Source organism: Canis lupus, chromosome 23 (assembly GCF_011100685.1).
Source record: "Canis lupus familiaris isolate Mischka breed German Shepherd chromosome 23, alternate assembly UU_Cfam_GSD_1.0, whole genome shotgun sequence".
In the NCBI taxonomy this organism is placed as follows: domain Eukaryota; kingdom Metazoa; phylum Chordata; class Mammalia; order Carnivora; family Canidae; genus Canis; species Canis lupus.
In genome coordinates this window covers 18407730-18431710 of record NC_049244.1, presented here as the reverse complement: position 1 = coordinate 18431710, position 23981 = coordinate 18407730, and the positions used below count along the sequence as shown (strand labels likewise).

Sequence of the window (23981 nt, the reverse complement as noted above, 5' to 3'; positions counted from 1 at the left end):
CAGCTTCCCCTGTTAGACGGTGAGGGCAGAAACTGTGTCTCTATCTTTTTATCCATGTAGCTGAGAACAACACTGGACATAACAGGCATTCAGTGAGCAAGACAGAGAAAAAAACATGTCATAGAATTGATCTGTTTCTCATCACACCACATCTTCTGCAGAATGTCATTATTTTCTCCATTAACTTTCTACATTAACACTGCTGGTGAAAAAGAAAGGTATACTCTTTCTTTAGTTCCACAAGGACAGCTTTTTCCTTGAATAAGTGACATGTCTATCCTATCCTGCTTTCTGTTCAGAAGAATCTTTAGGTTAAGGATAGTCTGTCTTCCAGAGAAGTTCATCCTCTGTCATCAACTATATGATCAACTACAGATATACATAAAATTTTCAATTTGATCTGAACTCAAGAAGAAAATTCCTAAACCTACAATTTTAATAATGTTGTAAGTTATTCTTGGTTTAATACAAAAAGATCACCAAAATAAGCACCGAGGTAAGTTTTAGAACAAAAACTTATGATTGGGGGAAAAAAAACCCCACAGGGATCTTATTTCTGTATGTCTTCTGTATTCTGATTAATGCCTAGGACAGTGATAAGTATTTAGGAGATGCTCATAAACACTAGCAGCTGCTAATCTGTGACTCACTTTTTATTTTATTTTTAAAAGAATTATGTGACTCATTTATTAAATCTAGCCAATGCGTCTTACAAATGAGCAACTTCTCTTCCTACTAAAACATCTTGGCAAATCAACTTTAAAAGTTCCCTATAAGTTGATTACCTTATGAAAGGTAACAATATGGTTAGATTTATTGAGGTCATGTGAATAGTTTTGTGTTCATTTTTGGTGTGTATCCAAGGGAGGGCAGTTTAAAAGCAAAGTTCCTCACTTTTAACAGATAACCTGTGATAACAATGTACAAGTTGGTATAAGTGAACTACTATAGTCCTAGTATCCATTTCTTTTATAGGATGCAGGGAAGAAAACACCAGTATTGCTGCTTAATCATCCACATTCTTATGAAATGAAAGTGTGTTAAACAGTTAGCTCTTGGGACTTTGGATTAAATGTTAGAGTCCCCAATAGCCTGCAGTTAGTAGGTAATCAGTAAGTATCTGTGAAGGAATTAATTAACAGTATATTTTATATATTCATGCAAAAACTAGTCACGAAATTGGCCATACACTTATTTTTCCCCATGAATGAATTAAGTTTAGCCTCTTTGATGAAAATGGATGCTTCCTTGATACAAATGCACACGTTTCTTAGGGACTTTTGATTAAACGTGGGAGCAGGTTTTCTTTTACAGGTCTGAAGATTAATAAAAGTGATTTTGATATATCAATTTTCACATTATACACAATTCAAGCAATCTATATTTGCTTAAACAATGACAAAATTTTAAACTAGCTTCATGCATGAAATTACCATGTTCCAGTCTGCTTCAACTTTTCTGAATATGGATTCCATTTTCCACACACCATTCTCCCATCCAGAAATGGTTTGATTATTATTTGAAACTCGGACATAACGATCTTTCACAATATTATAACAAAGGTGGAGCTGTTTCAAAATCTTCTCATTTTCAGAAGGAATGAACAGGGTTTCTTTTCTCTTAAAAAGAAAGCAGAATTAGTTTTTCAACATATGGAAGACTATATATGAGGAACTGCTATGTACAGTAGTAAAGATTCCTTCAACTTGAAAATGAAAAAGTTGGTGCCATTAAAAAATTTGGAAAGCATTTTATAGGTTAAATATGATCAATATGATGTAGGTAAAACACCAACCATTACTAAACAGAAAATGAGAAATATAAACTATATATAGCTCTGATTTATATTTTTGTGCTTTGTGTTCAACCTAAATTCATTTCTTTTTCATATCTACCACCAACATCTCCAAATTGGACTCTGTCTCCTAAAGTTGACTCCCAGCTATCAACTCTTACCTCTCTTATCCATCCTCCACATAGCAATGAAAGTGATTTTCTAGAAATTGGGATAAATTGGGATATGTCACTTTCTTGCTTAACTCACTCCAATGATTTCCACTTAATGTACTTAAACTCCAAACCTTTACCAAGGCTACTAGGACTCAAAATGATCTATTCCCTATTTACTTCTCCAACCAATATCATGTTACTATTCCCTTTGCTCCTCAAAAAGGTCCAGCTAACTCCTGCCTCAGGGCCCTGACACATGCTGTTCTTGCTATCTGGAATGCTGTTCTTTTTACTCTTCATATACTTGATTCTCTCTCATCCTTCTGGCCTCAACTTAAAGCCATTTCACTAGAGTGTCTTTTCCTGATACCCTAAACTAGGAGAGTGCCTGGGACACATAGCTTGAAACAATCTTCTACATGTGTGAAATTACTACAAAAGGTTATGTTTTACAACTTAAATTCCAGGAAAAAATTGCACTCTAGCCCCAAATAAATCCCTGTTTCTTGTAATGTAAATCAGTCCCCAGAAATCCTGAAATCACTGAATGAGAAGATAATAGATTTGTCCTGTGTTTTTATGTGCCACTAACACAATGGTCCCTTGTTTTTTAAACATGAGCATAGTAGCATTTTGTTATAGGGGCTGCCCTGTGCATTGCAGGGTGTCTTATCAGACATTGCCAAATATGCCCTGGAAGGCAAAAATCATCCTCCACTGACAAACACTGCTTTAGTCTGTGTCAATGTCTTGCCACAGTATTTGCTAATCAATTAAAAGAGTAGGCAAGGGTTTTTTTTGTTAAAGACTGGGTGCTAGGTATTAAACAATATGAAAATTTCAAATATCTAAGAATCAACAAGCAGAACATAAAACAGAAACAAGAAAAAAAGTATGTGTATGTACTTATCACTGTCACTATTATTAAAATAGTAACATTAAATGTATGAAAAAAGATAATTCCCTAGAACTTGTGAATAATACTGTCAAAAAAAAAGCTTATTTTTAGAAAATGATTTATAATTATGATCATTTCAAAACAAGCATATAACAAAATTTCCCAATTCTTTTCTTCTTTATCGAAGATATTTTAAAGATGCTGACATAAACCAAATGAAAATAAAATTTATAAGTAGTATTATCTACTAATTTACAAAGGATAACTAATTTACAAGGGGAAAAGAAAGATATTTATGCAACCAAACATAATCATGTATGCAACTGAATAATCTGGAGTAAGAATAACATTAATATTTCACAAAATCTTTATAAAAAACCCTTTTTAAAAAATATTTTATTTATTTATTTGAGAGAAAGAGAGCAAGTGAGTGGGGGGAGAAGTAGAGGGAAAGGGACAAGCAGACTCTGCATTGAATTTGGAGCCTGATGTGGGACTCCATCTCACCATCCTGAGGTCATGACCCAAGCTGAAATCAAGAGTTGCACAACCAACTGAGCCAGCCAGGAGCCCCTCATAAAATATTTAAAATATAAGATTAGGATATAAAACTTTTCTTTCTGGAAATAATATCACCAATGTTTCCTTCTCTTTCCAAATGATTTTAAGGTATAGCTCCATAACTTTTTAGGACTGACATTTTTCATTATTCAATTTACTTTTAAAACAAACATCAACTTCTAAAGAAGAAAGTGATTCTTTAAATCCATGGCCATAATAGTTTCCACTAACTCAGAAATTTAAAAAAAATTTCAAAAGGGAAGACAATCTGGGCATATGACCCAATTCATATTTTTAAAGTTTAATCAACTTATATGCCATACAAGAGGAAGCACATCCAACCATAAAAGGAAAAAAGAATGAAGACCTAATATCGATGTTTTATTTAAATTGAACACAGCTGTGAATTAAATTAGCTCTTTAAATTGGCTTCATTTGGATTTAAACTTGTAACTTGCACTGCATCAGCAGTGATTTGAATTATCTGTTGAATTTAGATCTTGTAATTCTATGGCTCAACCAACACTTTCAACTGCTTCCTATAGATGATGAAGTAAATTAAAAAGCAAAAAAGCAAACAAAGTTTACTGGGGGGTAATTCACTCATTTTGGACATATTCCTTTATTGGAGATAAGAGTTGCAACAATGGCAAATTTAGAAAAAGCAGATATAAAACTCCAGTTTTTTGGAACTGTTTGATATGATACTGTGGTGGGTTATTTTCCTTCCAAGCATTTTTTCATTACATATCTAGATATTTATATAAAATAATTTTTAGTGAGTCAACTTTAAGTTTCCTAAGGACAAGGGACAGGTCTACTGCAGGTCTTTCTTAACGTCCATTACAGAGCACATGACTTTTCACCTAGCCCCTAACTATAGGCATATTTCCATTGTTCATTATTTAATTTTGGGACATTAATCAAGAGGCAATGTCTTAGAGACGCCTGGATGGCTCAGCAGTTGACTGTCTTTGCTTCAGGGCATGATCCAGGGGCCCTGGGATAGAGTCCTGCATCGGGCTCCCTGCAAGGAGACTGTTTCTCCTTCTACCTAAGTCTCTGCCTCTCTCTGTCTCTCATGAATAAATAAATTAAAAACAAATCTTAAAAAAAAAGAGATAATGTCTTAATATAAATCTGACAATATAATAGTAATCACACCAGCAATGATAATTTGTAGGCAATACTAGATGCGATGCATATAACAAGTATATAAGAAATAAACATTTTCATCCACTGAATTATCCAGATTCTATTATATTTCTCACTGTACTTCATAAAACCTATACATATACATATGTATAAATACACACCACACACACACACACACACACACACACACACAAGTAAGCAAGGCTCTCTAAAATGTATAAAATCCTGAACAGGCATTTCCCAAAAGAGGATATCCAAAAATTTAAAGAACAGGCATTCAGCTTCATTAGTCATCACTAAAATGCAAAGTAAAATCACAATATAATACTACTATATACCACCAGAACTGCTAAAATGAAAAAGACAATACCAACTAAAGGCAAAAATGTGCAAAATTCTCATACATTGCTGGTGAGAGTGTAAACTGGCACAACAGCTTTGGAAAACTGCTTGGTAGTATCAACCAAAGCTGAACATACTCCTAACTCCTACTCTATCACCTAGCAATTCCACTCCTAGGTACAAACCTAACTCAAATGCATAAATACATTCACTGAAAACATGTATATAAATGTTCACAACAGTACAATTTTTAACAGTCAAAACCTAAAAACAGCTCAAATACCTATCAATGGTGGCATGGACAAATTGCATTTATACAATGGAATATTGCATAGCAATGGGAATAAATGTGCCACAAACATGCTGCAAAACGTCTGAGTTTTATGAAATAATGTTAAGAGAAAAAAATATTTACAAGAGTATATATATTACAATTCCATTTAACCAAGCATAATAACAGGCAAAACTAATCTATGATGTTAGAAACCAAGATAATGGTTACTCTTAGTGGTGTAAGAAGTGACTGAAAAGAAACTCTTCATTGTTCCTTGGATTCTGATGGTCTATTTCTCACTCTGGTTAGTGGTTTTGTGGGTGCTTTCACAAATCTGTGAAAATCTGTTAAGCTGTACATTCCTGATTTGTGCATTTTTCTGTATGTACCTCAGTTACAGTTACACTGTACTGAAAGTTCACATAGAAAAATCCCATTTTAAAATGCCTTGCTAAGTCCTGCATTTGAATATGTCAGTTACTGGTTCTTTCAAATGTTTATTTTTTAAAATAATTACTCTAAAAAGTTAATTGAAAGGTCATAACCAATGCATTTTTCTGTAGGTACAGAGCACAGTACTGGAAGCAGTCAAGTGAGAAGATTATCATGCTATAATGAATTAAATACCTCTAGACCCATTTCACCTCGGGCTACTCTCCAAGCCACTGACCCAGATATTCTTCCACCAAGTTCTCCAGGTTTAGGGGTTTTGGGAGATATAAATTCAACAAGCTCCACAATTATCCTCTGGAGAAGTTCTTTTCTTCTGTTTTCTGACATAGATATTTGCCTCTGTAATTCATGTTTTAAAAAAAGCCATTAATATTAGGGAAATGTAGAAGTCCGTCTCTAAGAAAGAATATACATAAAACATTTGTATTTTAACAGGATCTTGAAAGATAACTAACTTTTTGTTCATGTGTAATTATTTGGAAAATAAGACACTATGGAAAACTTAAAATAATTTTATAAGCTTTATGTAAAAAAATAATTTGACAACCATATCCAACTCTTCATGACCTAGATTTAAAATGGAGGTAGCAATATCTGCTTCCAGCTACGAGAGACTAACTTATGTCAGAAACAACTATCTGGACAGCCCAGGTGGTTCAGCAGTTTAGCGCCGCCTTCAGCCCAGTGCGGGATCCTAGAGACGTGGGATTGAGTCCCAAGTTGGGCTCCCTGCATGAAGCCTGCTTCTCCCTCTGCCTGTGTCTCTGCCTCTCTCTCTCGCTCTGTGTCTCTCATGAATAAATAAATAAAATCTTATTAAAAAAAAAAAAAAAGAAACTACCCTACCAAGAAAGAAGTACAAAAGCCGTGCAAAACATTAAATGCAAACACCCATGTATACACACCACACCTGTTTAAATACAACAGAAAGCTACCAAGGTAACCAGAACTAAAGAAGCTATGATCCCAGGGAAAGAAATGAATTGTATGAAAGGAACATATTCTGACTCTTTCCCTTCCAGGCATTTGCCAATTATTAACCGGTATGAGCAAAAGAGGGTGAGAAAGCAAGCACAAAATGATGGCTGCCGTGCTGAAAAACAGCAAAATTTTATAGAACCACAGTACTGTGGAGTAAATAAGCTGGAGTTCAGAGCCTTTCAAGGTGAGAGGCTCCAGTAAATACTCCAGATTTTCAGGTTAGGATCTCTGAAGGGCTGCACATTAGGTGAAATTCCAAAGAGACTGAAAACTTCACCTTGAATCTCAATCACTGAGTTAAGGGGATCTGCCCTATTCTAATTGCTTGCCAGAAGCAAAATTAGGTTTGGCTTTTAAATTATAAAAACCCTTACACATGTATAAGGGTAAAAAATTTCAATACTACCAAAGGGATATAAAATAAAAACTGAATTTTCCTTTTTGAACCTCTGAGTTTCTCTTTTTAGAAGTACTCATTGTTAACAATTTCCTGTGCCTTGTTTCAAAAATTTCCACCCTTGGAGAAGTGTGTATAATTATATTCAAGAGATAATTTCTTTGAAAAGTAAAACATACTATATATGTCTAGTATTACATATATTAAAATTTTGTTTCTAAACTTTGGAAAAGAGATGGGACAATTCAATACACAAAACCCCCACAATATTTAAAATGAGTCCTCAAAATTTTCAATGAACAAAAAAAAATTATGATATTAGAATACTTTTGCTTGCAAAATAATGCTACTACTTTCAGAATTTCAATGGGTTAAAAACTGGCCATTCTTGATTATATAAAAACTTCAAATCTCTTCTTAAAAGTGCCAAATGCCCATACCTGTTTATTAAGTCCATTAATAGTTTCTCGAAGTAATTCTTCTTTAACCTCAGTTCTTCTGGAGATTACCTCATCATGTTTACAAGAATATCGCCAAGTGACATCAACCACCTCAAATGACAGAATACAGTATTTAACAAGATTTTAAAAATCAACCTTAATTTGCTAACTACCTAGAATGTATGTAATCCTTAAATAGATTTTTAAAATTGTATCCTTTGTTTAAAATTTTAAAACATATGAAAAAAGAATGTACTTTTTATTCATTTTTTCTAACAGGTATACTCCCAAGAAAGACTGTGATAAAACGAGATTTTCAGAACACTCAGCTTTTTAAAACTTATCTCCAGAGTTGATTTCATAAAATTCAACAAATAAAACATTGTTCTGTTTTATTATATTACATTTATATTAAAGAATGAATTTTTGACAAAGGTACAAAGACAATTCAATGGAAAAAAGACAACCTTTTCAACAAATGATGCTAGAACAATTCGTTATCCATATGGAAAATAATGAATTTCAAAATACACAGTGTACTATATATAAAAATGAACTCAAAATGGATGATAGATCCAAATATAATACTTAAAGTATAAAACTTTTTAAAGAAAACAGGATAAAATCATTATGGCTTGGGCTATGGAAAAATTTCTTAGATACATCAAAAAGCACAATGCATTTCATCATCTACATAAATACTAAATTATTATATGTTGTACATGTGCAAGTATATAATGTTGTATGTTACTTATATGTCATATGAAAAAGAAAAAAACACAATCCTTAAAAGAACAAACTGATAAGCTGGACTTTATCAATTTTATCTCTTCAAAAGTCACTGACAGAATGAAAAGACATGCCACAGACAGGGAGAAAATCTTTGCAAAGGATTTATCTGAAAAATGACTCCTATGCAGAATATATAAAGAATCCTCAACAATAAGAAAATGAACAACCCAATGAAAAAATATTGGCAAAGAGGATGTGCATGGCAAATAAGTACATAAGAAGATACTCAGTATCATTTGTCATTAGAGAAGTGTAAATGAAAACCATAATGAGATACTACTTCATATCTATTAAAAGGGCTAAAATTAAAACAAAAAAACAAAACAGATGACCATACTCTGTGTTAACAAGGATATGGAGAAATTGGGAACTCTCACATATTGCTGGTGAGAATGTAAAATGGCACATAACTCTGGAAAAGAGTTCAGCAGTTTCTTAAAAAGTTAAACATACGCCTACCATATGATCCAGTCATTCTACTTCTAGGCATTTTTCAAAGAGAAAGGGGAGCATATGGCGATATAAAGACTTGTGCCTAAATGTTTACAGCAGCTTTATTTCAAATAGTAAAAAACTGGAAATTACCCAAATGCCCATCAACAGGTGAGAATGGATAAACTATGGTACATGAATTCAATGGAATACCTAGCAATAAAAATAATTTTTAAAAAATATTTTAAAAAATTATTTGAGAGAGTGCAGTGAGCAAGAGAGAACATGAGCAGGGGGGTGGAGAGGGAGGGAGAAGCAGCAAGGAGTCTGACTTGGGACTCTATCCCAGGACTGTGAGATCCATGACCTGAGCCAAAAGCAGATGCTTAACTAACTAAGCCACACAGGCACCCCCATATAATAAATTATTGATACAGGAGAATAAATGGGCGAATCTCAAAATAATTATTAGGCTAAGTAAAAGAAGTAAAAGAAACCAGACCACACGCACCAAAGAGCACATACTGTATGATTCCATTTTATGTAAAGTTCTGGAAATGCAGATTAATCTATCATGAAAGAAAGCAGATCCATAGTTGCCTAGAGAGGGGCAAGAGGGATAACAAAGGGCATAAGGAAATTTCCAGGGATAGTGAGTATGTTCACTACCTTAACTACAAAGATAGTTTCATGGGTGCATACAAATGACAAAATGTATTAAGTTATACATTTGAAATAGACGCCGCTTGCTATATGTCAGTAATACCTTCAAAGCTGTCCAAAAGCAAAGAAATTATATTTCATTCTTAGAAAAAAATTTTTCTTTTGCTTATGACTTACCTCATCCTTAGAAAATGCAATGACATAGGAAAGCTTCTTGCCCCACCCTATTTCATAAAGGAGTGGCTTATCACATACATCTTCACATGCGTCACAGTGCAGCCACCGCTGCTGAGAAGGAGAATAGACTTCTGTCCAGACATGGTCTACTCAAGTAACAGATAACAGAGCAACAGAAAGAAAGGAAATAAAAGTTAAGTTTATAAAACCCGAATGATTTCCAACAACTACACACAAACTCCTAAGATAAGGATCTTATAATAATTTGTAACAGTCTGAAATTTAATTCATAGGTCAGAGTATTTTGGGGCACACAAGACTCTAGAATACTTGTTTTAAATTTTTTGTCTCTTTGAAATCCTTGAAAATGTTTTTGGAATATATCCTTTAATGTAGTCAGTTTTAAGCTTAATTGAAAATAATGTGAGCTATAACTCTAAGGTGAAATACTGAATAGTAGCATCAAAAACATCAGGTTTAGTCTTTGCTAATGTGAAGGAGCTAATGCCACTTTTGAAACTGCAGTCTCTCTTGACCTTTAAGACCCAGAACCAGTAGGTGGTCTAATAAAGATTATTATGTTCTGGTTATTGATGTTCTATATTTGATTGGAAGAGAATAGTAATTTTTAAATGAAGGTTTCATTTTATCCTAAAAAAAACAACAGAACCACAAATAAAAATCTGAGAACAAGGGAAACAACTTTTTAACATTTAGATGATGAGTCACTTCTAAATAAGGACAATATAAATTTCACATGGCTTTTATTATATATATATATATATATATATATATACACACACACACACACACACATACATACATACATACTGGGATTTAGGGTAAGTCTGCCCACATCATGTTTTATACCTGTATAATCCCAAACATAGCGAGCTTCAAACCCTAAGGCTCGGCAGCACAGTGTAAAACAATTGGCCCACTCGCCACACCGTCCACATCTTGTTTCCAAAAGTTTCTCAGGGTTATTATACCTATTTTAAAATAGCCACAAAAAAACTTTGATTCATTAATGAAATTAAGAATTTTAAACACTTCATATGATCTCTGTGCTAAATAGTATTATTTCTTAATTCCACATTTAAAAAAATTATTTTTAACTGAAATACAGTTGACATATAGTATTCACATTCTTAAGTAGTGATTAAAGAGTCTAGAATATATGAGGTGTTACGTTAGAATGTTTAGTGAAAAATGATTAATCAGTGGTACAGTCTTCAAGGAGCTTACAGTTTTCGGAAAAAGGAATTAACACAAATAACTAATAATATATGGCAGAATGCAACCAAACCATACAATAGCACAGATGTAGTGTTACGAGGCAGTGGTTGAGAGGAGAGCTTATATTTGAAGTGGGCCCTTCAGGACAGATTAGATTTGAACAGGTAGAGATTCTCTAGGAAATCTGCTTAAAGCATTAGTATTATTCTAACAAGTGGTATAATTAGCTCATGCATTTAAAAGGTAAACAACTTTAACAAACTACTCAATCAAGATTTTAAAACTTAGTTGAACTCAATTCCACTTAAAATACTTTTCTAATGATCTTTTTGGTTAAAACTTTTTCCTTAACTACTTAAAGGTGCTTGCTAATTTGAAAGTTGTTTTTTGAAAGATATTTACAGTGACGTTTAAAAAAGTTATTCTCATTAAAAAATTATCATAAAACCAGAGAACACCAAATTTTGCATACTGTGTTAAGGAGGATTTCAGTTGATAAGGCTAAGCAAGGAATGTGCCCCAGCTGAGCAGAGATGTTGGCCGTGAGCCTCTAGAAGGAAACCATTACATGAATAAACTGGCTTGGCAATGACAAGTTTGTCTTAAGCAGATGCTATTGCTTAAACTAGCTAAATTAAATTAATTTATAACTAAAGTAGTTAAGTAATTGAAAAAAGATGTAAATTTACATGAAGAAGTAATAATGGCAGAATTAGAGCATCCTTTGCCTCTTCTATATACGTGTGCCAAGCTGAATGACCAGCTTAGCCTAGAATTAATAGCGTTCATTATCCCAACTCTATACAGAGAACAGCTAACAGTAAAACAAGTATCTTTGTTAGCCTGTGCTCCTCCACAGTGCATTATCAGTTTATATCTAATTGCCTAAAAAAGGGGCAGATCAGGTGGTTCAGCGGTTTAGCTTCAGCCCAGGGTGTGAACCTGGAGACCCGGGATCCAGTCCCACATCAGGCTCCCTGCATGGAGCCTGCTTCTCCCTCTTCCTGTGTCTCTGCCTCTCTCTGTCTCTAATAAATAAATTAAAAAAAAAAATTGCGTAAAAAAGTTTAGGAGGAAAGAGATTTATATATATATATTTTTACCTTCCAATCTTTGCAAAATTACTGTGCAAATGTATGCTGAATGAAAAAAACAACTTGGACTAATTTTATATAATTACTGGATATTGGATTCTGTATATTCTATATTGTATATGTCACAGGACTGGTACCAAGTTTTGTCCTAGTTAGGACAAAACGGGAGTCCCTGAGCTCCAAAAATTAGGGATTTCAAATACTTGGTATCTTTTCTTGACTGATGATACAAAGTTTTTAAATATTGTCAACTGAAAAAATCTGATAAGAGACTTATGAATTAAAATATGAAAAACGTTAATTGAAAAGTTCAAACTTCTTTAGTTTAAAATTTAGATAATGGGGTGCCTGGGTTGCTCAGCTGGTTAAACGTCTGCCATCTGCCTTCTGCTTTCAGCTCAGGTCAAGATCCCAGGGTCCTGGGATCAAGGCCCAAGGTCAGGCTTCTCTGCTCAGCGAGGAGTCTGCTTCTCCCTCTGCCTCTGCCCCTCCTCCCTGCTCATTCTCTCTCTCCCTCTCAAATAAATAAATAAAATTAAAGACAAATAAAATTTAGATAATGAAGATAGGTTGGGTGGAGGAGGCACCTGATTAAAAAGAAAATAATATGATGGTACTAGACTTCTACCTTCCTTATTACCATTTAATGATTATTTTAAGCACAGCACTGTGTTTACTATCATGATTTATCAATATTATTAATGTCTAGTGTTATTTTTATGTGCTATCATTGTTAAAGTTACCAGAAAGTTAAAAGTTACATAATTAAAAGAGCAATACAGGATTTACAGTATTAAATGTGCTCAGACTACACTCAATTTATATTCTGCAGCAAGAATAAACAAACTTCTCCTATAAAAAGGCAGTAATTATTTTAGAGATTGCAGGCCATATGGCCTCTGTTACCAGTATTCAACCCTGCCACTGGAATGTAAAAAGAATCATAGACCATAATAAGCACACAAATCAGCATAAATGTGTTCCAATAAAGCTTTATTTACAAAAATAGGATGTGGGCTGGATTTAGTCTGCCAGCTATAGCTTGCTGACCTCTGTCCTAGAGAAATATTTTTTTTTTTTAATTTTTATTTATTTATGATAGTCACACAGAGAGAGAGAGAGAGGCAGAGACACAGGCAGAGGGAGAAGCAGGCTCCATGCACTGGGAGCCTGACGTGGGATTTGATCCCGGTTCTCCAGGATCACGCCCTGGGCCAAAGGCAGGCGCTAAACCACTGCGTCACCCAGGGATCCCGAGAAATACATTTCTAATAATTAAAAAGTTCATTTAATAAAAATCATTTTCTAACCATTCCATTAAGAGATCACTCTAACTTTACTGTCCAGTGGACACCCACCTTGGGAATCGATTGCTGAACTGGCACACATCACAGTAATGATCTTCTACTCTGTTTGCACCCCATTTCATCTCATCATCATTGGGAAATAATGATTCACCTCTAGACTTAGTCTGGCCACCACATTTGCTGCACAAAATGTCATTCACCCATTGAAAAAATTCTTCCTTAAACCAGTGTAAAAGCTCCAGCAGAAGAAAATCCTCATCACTTAATTTAGTACCTGAGAAGTTAAAGCACAGTCAAGTTAAGATCTAAAGCTGACAAAAGCTAAAAATAGTACACATATTTTATTCTTGACTATGGAACTGAAATATATGAAAATAGAAGATCTAAAAGGTTTTCACAAATATGATGCAAGAGAAGAACTGTCAAAAAAAAAAAAAAAAACTGTAAGCATATTGTGAACCAGGCTGAAATACGACATAATACATTGCACATTTATAGCAGTAGAACATTTACCACTCTCTAACCTCTAACTAACATTATATACTAACAAGTGAGCTGAATATGATAACCTCTTGGGAAACTATGGTCAATGTGTAATTGATCTTGAAACACAGGGAGGTTAAAAAAATCAGTCTAATTTTTAAAAATATTTAAAAAGAACTATAGTCAACTTGTTACCAGGTATATAAACAACAAGAAATAATCACGAAATCACAAACAGAAATCACAGAATTCCAAACACCTAAAAAAAATCAACCTATCAGGTTTTCTATCAGTTTTTTAACTATACAATATTATCCATCTGTGAATACTCACCACAAATCACCTAAAATACAACAATGTCTGCACAGTATAAAACAACCTAGCAAGTAAGTGTGGCTTCTAATATTATAATATTGTATCTATTTATCAAATAAAAAGATGTCTCTTGACCATATTCAAGACTGGTATGTCTGGGAAGAAGAGAAGGAGAGGAGAAAAGAATCTAGGAGATACCAGGAGTTCTCATCTCTTTCATGTTTTATTATTAAGAGGTGATTATAGAACATATATATGAAGGAAATATATGGCATAATGTTAAGATCTAGTAAAGTTTAATGCTGGTCATAGGTGTTTGATACATTATACTCTATTTCTATACTCATACTCAATTTTTTTGATATAGTTCAAAATGAAAATAATTATACTAGAAAAAAACTAGAAAATATAAAGCCTGGAAATATATTACGTTCCTGGATGGGAAAACAATATTCTAAAGTTAATTCTCTATTAATTAATCTGTAATTTAATGTAAACCCCATAACAATCATAAAGCAATTTAAAAAGTATTTAATTTATAAATTTATTTAATTAAAACTTTATAAAATAATTTTTCATAAAATTTGACTAAGAACTATACGATAAATTCATCTAGTACATGTAAAATACATTAAAGAATTCTAATAATTAGAAGTTGTGATATTCGTGAAGAACAAAGCAGATCACTGAAACAAAAGAATGACTCCTGAAAGACTTCTGAGTGATACATAGTATCTAATGAAGTTAGCCTTTCAAAGTAGTTCTAAGAGGATGGACTGTTCAATAAATGATTTAGGGACAATATAAAATACTATATTGAGAGAAGGAATAGTATAAAGGTAATAGAAGTTACAAAAGAATCTGTTTATGACTTTGTGGTAGGGAAAGGCCTTCTTAAGCAAGATGCAGACTGTGAAATCAATAACGGGGAAAAATACACTTTCTTATATTAAAATTAAGCTTACAAATTTCAAAAGATACACTAAATGAAATTAAACGAAGAACACTGGGAGAAAAAAAAATGTAACATGTCTAACAAAGAAAAGATCCAGAATATAAAGAACCTCTATAAATTGGTAAGCATATTAGCAAACCCATTAGAAAATTTCAAAATCCATAAAAGAAGTCCAATAATTTCATTAAGTGGAAATAAATACTCTCGGACACTTCTGATGTAAATTGAAAGGCAATTTGTTTGACAGGATCCTTTACAGTGTTAAATACCACATACCCTTGACATTTTTATGTTTCTCTCCCAGAAACGCTTGTGCATATATACCACAAGACATGCTGTACAAGAATTCTCACTGCAGAAGCATTTAAAACAGATATAAACGGTAAGTAATCTTAATGTGTATTAATAAGGAACTGTATAAATAACAGTATATGCATATTATAGAACACTATGGAGAGTTACAAAGATTTCTAAAATAAATTAGTAAATGAAAAACACCAAGAAACTGAAGATATATGTGACGATTAGTTTTATGTAAACTCACACTATTTTTACAGGTAACTATTTATGGGTGTAAATACATAAGAAAATATATGAAAAGGAACATCTCACACGATAATAGCTGTTACCTACGGAAGAGGTGTAGTACCGATTAGCAGGAAGAGTTTAGCTTTTCTCATGAAATTAAGGTTTATATTAGATTAAAAATGAACTTTAGAAATACAGCACTGCTCCCCTTCTTCTCCATCAAGTACCTAAAGCAGAGTAATCTTTTTAAAAATGCAATATTGTATCACTCAAAACCCTCCAATGGGTTTCTATCTCACTAGGATACAATCCAAAGTCTTTACTCTTACTCTTTCTTACCACAATTGGTCTCCTCTGGTAGGCTGAAAAATGGTCTACCGAAAGTTATCCACATTCTAACCCCTGGAGTCTATAACTGTTACCAAATACAGAAAAAAAAGAAGCACTCGCAGCCTTTAAAGCTATGATGAAGTTAAGAATTTGAAAACGGGGGATTATACTGGATTATCTGGGTGGACCCTAAATGCATACAATCTTAGAAGACGGAAGCAGAGGGAAATTTTACACATACCCACAAACACACACACAGAAGGCAACGTGATAGCAGAACAGAGAGAGATAGCGTGGCCTTGTTAATGTCATTTCAGCCCAGTGATACTGAATATGGATTTCTGGCTTCCAGAACTGGGAGTGAATAAATTTTGTTGTTTTAGGTCACCAAGTTTGTGATAATTTGTTACAGCAGACACAGGAAACTAGTATACCCCCTTTATTTCTCTGATCTTGTTCATTCTGCTACAGGCACCATGTCCTCATCCTTTAAACATGCCAAACTCACTCTCACCTAGAGGAGCCTTTTCAGTTGCTGGTGCCTCTACCTGGAATGGAAATCATTGCTTTCCCAAGAAGCCTTTTCTGACAACCCTGTACCAACTAGCATCCTTCCTAACCACTCTCTATTCTGTTATCCTGACTTATTTGTTCTTCCTGGCACTTATCTACTTGCTATCTTTGAGTATTTGGGTTTTTTAATCTGTCTTACCCATGACAGCAGGGACTTTTGTTCTGCTCTTTGCTGTATTCCTAACACCTCGAGCTGTGTTGTCACACAACAGGTGCTCAGTAAATATCTGAATGAATGATGGACTAAAAAAATAAGTCTCATAATATTAGAATTAATACTGTTCACCAAATAGTCATTATCAAATTGGGAAAAGAAGGGAAAGGAAGACAGCATCCTTGTACTTCTCTGTATTATATGTGCTCCAGACATACATTAGCGGCCTCCCAGTTAGAAGTAGGACAGAGAATGAGGCCCATCTGAGGATCAGTACTCCTTGATCAAGCAATATCTTTAATTATGGCTCAGAGAAACCCACGTGGAATCCTGTCTGTAGAGGATAAGAGCTCAGAAAGCTCACAGATACGGGGCTTAAAGGGAGGTTTGACTTAGATACTGAATTCTTTTTTTATTTGCTTTTTGGTTTTTTTAGATGCTAAATTCTGTGAGAGTATGGACAATGTATCAGAGTGTGAAGAGTACATTTTAAAATTATAAACAAGACTTCAGATTAATACATTTATCATCTTCAAAAATATCATGCAAATAGATTTCTGGTTAACTTTCAGTGACAAAAATGAAGGTCTTTTTGTTGTTGTTGTTAAAGATTTTATCGATCGGAGAGACAGAATGAGTGAGAGAAGCATATGAACAGAGGCAGAGGGAGAGGGAGAAGCAAACTCCCAGTGAGTGGGGAGCCCGATGTGGGGCTCGATCCCGGGATTCCTGGATCATGACCTGAGGCCAAAGGCAGACCCTCAACTGACCGAGCCACCCAGGCACTGCAAAAATGTACATCTTGAGTTCATCCTATGAAAATTACACACATTAGTGTGCATAAGAGGAAATGAGAAGAAAACCAGTAAAAACATCAGTACAGGTAGTCTCATCCTTATATACACCTTAATACTCAAGATTCTTCCTCCCATGTCTTCATATTCAATTTAGTAGGCCAACATATATTTTATTTCACTTTTTCAAAATGACAGGGTTCTTTCCTCTTTACAAAAGGTGTCTCGCCTATATTTGGAACACTCAATCATGACAAATCTTCTTCTGTCTTCCAAGCTAGAACTATGAAATCATGCTTCTCTGAGCCTCACCTATCTCTAACGGTATCTCAGTGGGTAGGATTGTCAGGTCCTCGCTTCTGCTTCAAACCAGAACATTTTTCTTTGTTCAGAAAGCCAGAATAAGATTTACATGGGGATAAAATGAAAATAAAAAAATGAATGAAAGAAAATCACCATTATATCTACATGTCTCTAGTAATGCTGTTTTCTAGAACCTCTGCAATCCCTCCTTTCCCCCTTGCCTTTTCATTCTAGAAAATCTCATTTACTTGCACAGCTTTACCTATCATCTTAAAATGTACATCAAGGCTTGACCTCTTAATAGAACTCCAGGCTTATATTTTCACCTGTCCCAGATAATGGTCAGCAGGTACTTTAAACCATTTCTTTTCAAAGCCCGTTCCTATTGACTCCTCTAATCTTCTAGTTTCCTGAATTCAAAACTAGACAGTTCTTGAGATTTTCCTTAAGCATATCACAGCAAACATACTCATCACCTGCAAACATTACGTATTCTATCACCCCAATAACTCACATCCATTTTCTTCCCTGCTGCCACAATACCCCATTCACCCTAATTCCTCTTATAGAAATTCTATTACTACTGTTTCAGCCGTTTTCTCCTTGTACTCCGGTATTCTTGTTCATCTTACAACTTATTGCTAGATCAATCTTCCTTAAGCACACTTCTGATGTCACTCACTTGCTTAAAGCTTCAATGGTTAATGCTGCTGAATTAAGTAATCAAGAATACTTGGCTTCTCCGAGCAATTGCTTTATTGCCTCTTTGCTAATGAGTACAGTTACATGATATTTTTGCTTAATGTTCAATCATACTAGCATTGCAATGTTAGCCTTACAAATAAGACATGTACATCCTCCTAAGTTCTTTGGTCCTTATTTTCTGTATCAAAACTTTATTAGAAGTATTCTTTGTTGCATCCTATCTCTAGTTCTTTGGTGTACATTTTTTTGCCTGAAATTCAGTGTCAACCAAAATATGGTCTCAGCCTATTTGATCTCTCACTACTGTTTTACCCACTCCTTATGCTATACACAGCCAGGCTGTATTACTCATTGTTCCCCATATAGAGCCTGTAACTTTTCTGCCTTCATACATGCTGTTCACTACATTCGTAATAATATCCCTTATCCCTGCCTTAATAAGTCCTTTGGCATCTCAGGTTATTATTCCAACTTACCCTTCAAAACCTTTTTAAAAAAAATAAGCTCAATCTTTAACTGATTTTCACAATACCATTCTACCAACCTGATGTTCCTTCTTTCCTACTAAACCTCCATTATAGTGCTTTTATTTTATTTTATTTATTTTTTTTTAAAGTTTTTTTGTTTTTTATTTATTTATGATAGTCACACACAGAGAGAGAGAGAGAGAGAGGCAGAGACACAGGCAGAGGGAGAAGCAGGCTCCATGCACCGGGAGCCCGACGTGGGATTCGATCCCGGGTCTCCAGGATCGCGCCCCGGGCCAAAGGCAGGCGCTAAACCGCTGCGCCACCCAGGGATCCCTAGTGCTTTTAATTTTAAGTATGAAAGGATATATACAGAAATATCAAAAATCATACTCTGATGTGAAGTTATAGATGGCTTATCTTACCCATATTTTCCAAATTTTCTACAAAACAGCCATGTATTACCTTTATAAATAGAGGGAAAAAATGCCAGGCAAATATCAACAGGGACACTGCTGTGTTTCCCTTATGGGGCTCAGCCCAATGACTCACATATAAAACATGCTTCAGTAAGTACCTGTTAAATAGGCATTTATGGAGGGATCATCTAAAGGAGCACAGTACTTTAATGTGAACAGGGCCTTTGTGATCACATAAATAAGCATTCTCGTTTCATAAATAGTAAAAAAACTGTTAATCCAAGAAGATGGAAGAACTGTCTCAAGGTCTCACAACAATGTTATTGAATTAAGTCTAAGGCCCATTCTGGTCTTCAAATACAAGGAAATGACACAATATAATACTATAATAAAAACAAAACTACCAAAATACAATGGGCAGCTAAATACCTAAATGACATATGTAAGAAGTGATTAATAATCAAAAAAAAAAAAAAAAAAGGAAAAGAGATACATAGTTAATCCCTCAGAGAGACTTCTGGTTTTAGCTCTGACATGTAAAGAACTTAGAGTTGTCATTCCCATCATTATGACAACAAAAAACTGAACAAACCAAAATCATTGACTTTTCTTGAGCTCCTTAGAGTTCACAGGGCAAAGTATCTCCTGAAATCTGAAGAGACAGACAAATACAGAGAATCTTGGCCAAATACAGAAAATCACAACCAGCCATCTGCTTTATGGAACAGAAGCCACTGGAGTCATAAGTTCGAAGAAACACTTAAAGTGTAATTTTGACAAATTGCTGGAGGCCGAATATGGACTAGTTTGAGTAAGAAATACAATCTTAGGAGGGGTTCCTAACATTTTTGTCTGTTTTCCCTCTAAGAATCAGATTTTCTTGGTGAAGAATCAAAAAAGATCCCCTAATAGGTCTGAGAAGGAGAGGAGAAGGTTAAGATATACAAAGTATGCCCAGGGTGCTCTCTACAATTAAGGCCTTACTCTTCAGGGAAAGAGATTTTACCAGAGCCTTTTCTGAAGTGGGGAAAGGAACTTCCCTGACCCTAGCCACCTCTAGCCTTCCTATCTTGCTTAAGGGAGGGGCAGGGGAAGTTAAGAAAGACTAGGGAAGGTCACAGACACACTAAAACACTGAGATTTAATCATAAGATTACAGAGGCCTTCTGCACCCCATGCCCTACCACTACACCAAGGCTGGCTCTGATGTAACAACAATGGAGTCTAATAAGAGATGCAGACCATATCTAAGGAGGAGTTCTTAGAAAACCCCAAAGACAATGGGGGAGACAAGAAGAATACCAGAGGAATGCTGAAGTTCCTAACATTTGCAGCTAACATTAAACACAGCCCAACTCGGGATCCCTGAGTGGCTCAGAGGTTTGGCGCCTGCCTTTGGCCCAGGGCCCGATCCTGGGGTCCCGGGATGGAGTCCCACATTGGGCTCCTGGCATGGAGCCTGCTTCTCCTCCCTCTGCCTATGTCTCTGCCTCTGTCTCTATGTCTATCGTGAATAAATGAATAAAATCTTAAAAAAAAAAAAAACAAAAACAAAAACACAGCCCAACTTCTCTTTAAAGACATAAGACCTTATTTATATAAAGGGCCTATTCACCTCAGCTCCTACTACCCAATACATCATGTCCAACTTCCAACAAGTACAAGATGTGTTAAAAAGCAAGAAAACACAGTCTGAAGAGATAATGCAAGTATCAGAACCACTCAAGATTTTGGAATTAACCGGGGATCCTTGGGTGGCTCAGCAGTTTGGTGCCTGCCTTCAGCCCAGGGCATGATCCTAGAGACCCGGAACTGAGTCCCACATCAGGCTACTGCATGGAGCCTGCTTCTCCCTCTGCCTGTGTCTCTGCCTCTCCCTCTCTGTGTCTCTCATGAATAAATAAATAAAATCTTTAAAAAAAGATTTTGGAATTAACCAACAAAGGACTTAAAATAACTATGATTAATAATAATCTTAATAATATAATAACCATGATTAATAATATTAGGTGCTCTCATGAAAAAAGTAAACAACATGTTGAACAGATGGATAATGTAAATACAATTTTTTTGTTTGTTTAGAAACCTTAAACAAATCCAGAGGAAATGCCAGAAATCAAAAACACTGTAACAGAAGGGAAGAATGCCTTTCATGAGCCCACAGTAGATGGGACACAGCCAGGGACAGTCAGTGAGCTTGAAAATAGGTTAATAGAAACTTCCCAAACTGAAAATCAAAGAGAAAAAAAAAAAAAAAATGCGGGGGGAGGGAGGCACAGAACATCCAAGGACTGCAGGAGAATCTCAAAACGGACCAGAACATCTAAGAACTGTGGGAAATTAGGCAGAGATACATGATAGCAAAATAGGATACCTTCATTTTGAAATACCAGAAGGAAAAGAGAAACAAAAATATTTGAAGCAATAATGGCCAAGAATTTCCAAAATTAATGAGATTCCAAAACCACAGATCTAGGAGCTCAGAAAACACCAACCAAGAAACTATACTTGGGCCTGTCATAATTCAAATTGCAGAAATCCAAAGACAAAATTTTGAACAAAGCTGGGGACAGGGAGTAAGCTAGGGAATGTAGGGGGGAAACCTTAACTATACAGGAATAAGGATGGGAATTATAGCAGACTTCTTGTCATAAACAATGTAGGTAAGAAGACAGCGGAGTAAAATATTTAAAGTGCTGTAGAAAGAAAAACCTCACCAACCTAGAACCTATATCCCAGTGATATTATTCTTCAAAAGTAAACAAGAAATACAGGTTTTCTCATGCAATGAAAAAAACTGAGGGAATTCATCTCTAGCAGATCTGCCCTGAAAGAAATATTAAAAGATCTTTAGGAAGAGAGAAAATAATATAGATCAGAAATATGGATCTACAGAAACTGTCAGAAAAAGGAGTATATGAAGGTAAAAAGAGAATCTCGTTTTTCTTATTCTTGGCCTAAAATAACTTCTTTAAATAATTACAATAGCAATGTATTGGGTGACTGCAGCATATGATAGCAATGTTATAAGGATGAGAGGAAAGAACTGGAATAATTCTGTTAAAATGTTATCTATACTATACATGAAGCAGAACAGTGTTTTTGAAGGTGGATTTAGTTAAAACATTTATTGCAAACTACAGTAACTGCCAGAAAAATTACATAATCCCCTAGAAAATATAGTACTAAGAAATGGTTTAGATAAAAGCTAATTACATAAAAACTTAAAGTAAAAATGCTGACATTGGGAAAATTTAACAACTAAAATCCTAAGACTATTAATGATAACACACAAATATTATTGGTTGATGGACGTGGTATCATTCTGAGCCATTTACATGTACTATTTCATTTATTTTTAAAAATCATCCTATTTTCAAATGAAGAAACTGAGGTATAGATTAAATTACTTGCTCAGTGATGCACAGTAAAGTGGCAGAGCTGAATTTATCCCCAGACAGTAGACAGCAGTTGGTGAGGAAGAACCAGATAGCAGTGGACACGATCTCTTTATTAGCCAAAGTGAGTTAATGGTCTATTCATATGGATTGATCTTAAATATGGTTTCTGTCCAATTCACATTAAAATTCACTCATAATACTATCATATGTCCCACAGACTTAAGTTCTACTATACCTACAAAATCTACATACCAATGATTAAATTACAAACACATATACTGAGGTTAAAAAATATATATATTAAAAAAAGATGTGTTAATAGATGTGTCTATGAGGTACATGCAGTAAAATTTTACTATCGTACTTCTTAAAAATCAAAATAGAAATAGGTTAGGATTTTATGATGTATACAGCAAAAGGCACCATTTCAGTGTTTCTCTGCAATGATGTATTCTTAGCAATGAATGGTTATATAAAACCACTACCTTTATCCAATTTTCTAGCTCTAGATAACTTTTCTTGAGATCTCCTTTTTAGTTCTTGGACTGGAATACAAGCCAGTGCTTTCTCCTGGAGAGCAAGGTTCTCATAGACCAGCACATGCTGAATGTTGGACCGAAGAACTTTTAGAATGACTGAATCAGTAGTAACCTAATAAAAAAAAATACTGATTAGCTTTTCTCCATATGCTACAAAAATAACACATAACAGAATATGATGGTTCTATGATTTCATACATAAAGAAGAATATATGGATTCACTGAAATATATCACTCAAAGCCTGTACAATATTATTTTTAGGAGATACTCATATCTAACAGTCTAAGATATATCTATTCTTTTCCTCTGAATGTACTATTGAGGATATATTTAAACAGAGATATGTGGCGCTTGGGTGGCTTAGTCAGTTGGGTGTCTGCCTCCAGCTCAGGTCGGGATCCCAGTTTTCTGGGGTCAAGCCCCACCTTGTTGGACTCCTGGCTCAGTAGAGTCTTGCTTCTCCCTCTGCCCCTTCTTCCAGCTCATGATCTCTCTCTCTCTCTCTCTCTCTCTCAAATAAAGTCTTTCAACAAAACAAAAACAGAGATATGCTAAATTCTTGATTATAAGTTTGGATCAAGATAGTGCTGAGAGGCGCCTGCATCATGACCTGAGCCAAAAATCAAGAGTGGGGTTGGTTAAGCACCCCACTCTTGATTTTTGGCTCAGGTCATGATTGCAGGGTCCTGGGATTGAGCTCTGAGTTGGGCTCCACGCTCAGTGGGGAGTCTGCGTGAGGATTCTCTTTCCCCCTCCTTCTGCATCTCCCCCAGCTTCTCAGTGGGGAACACACACTCCTGTGTGTAAATGTGCGTGTGCACGCATAGTCTCTCTCTAGTAAGTAAATCTTAAAAAAAAT

The 23981-nt window shown here is 34.8% G+C and overlaps 1 protein-coding gene across 4 annotated transcripts in view; it reads right to left on the bottom strand.

Moving 5' to 3' along the window:
• Positions 1 to 23981, bottom strand: part of NGLY1 (N-glycanase 1) — a 57510-nt gene that overhangs the window by 8802 nt on the left and 24727 nt on the right. For all 4 annotated transcript variants that reach the window (XM_038570675.1, XM_038570678.1, XM_038570676.1 and 1 more), the window contains exons 4-10: positions 23068 to 23233; positions 13207 to 13429; positions 10386 to 10507; positions 9516 to 9661; positions 7452 to 7562; positions 5808 to 5972; positions 1434 to 1619 (exon numbers count right to left, since the gene is read on the bottom strand). In XM_038570675.1, the coding sequence (XP_038426603.1) occupies positions 1434 to 1619; positions 5808 to 5972; positions 7452 to 7562; positions 9516 to 9661; positions 10386 to 10507; positions 13207 to 13429; positions 23068 to 23233 (1119 nt within the window). The remainder of the gene's footprint in view (positions 1 to 1433; positions 1620 to 5807; positions 5973 to 7451; positions 7563 to 9515; positions 9662 to 10385; positions 10508 to 13206; positions 13430 to 23067; positions 23234 to 23981) is intronic.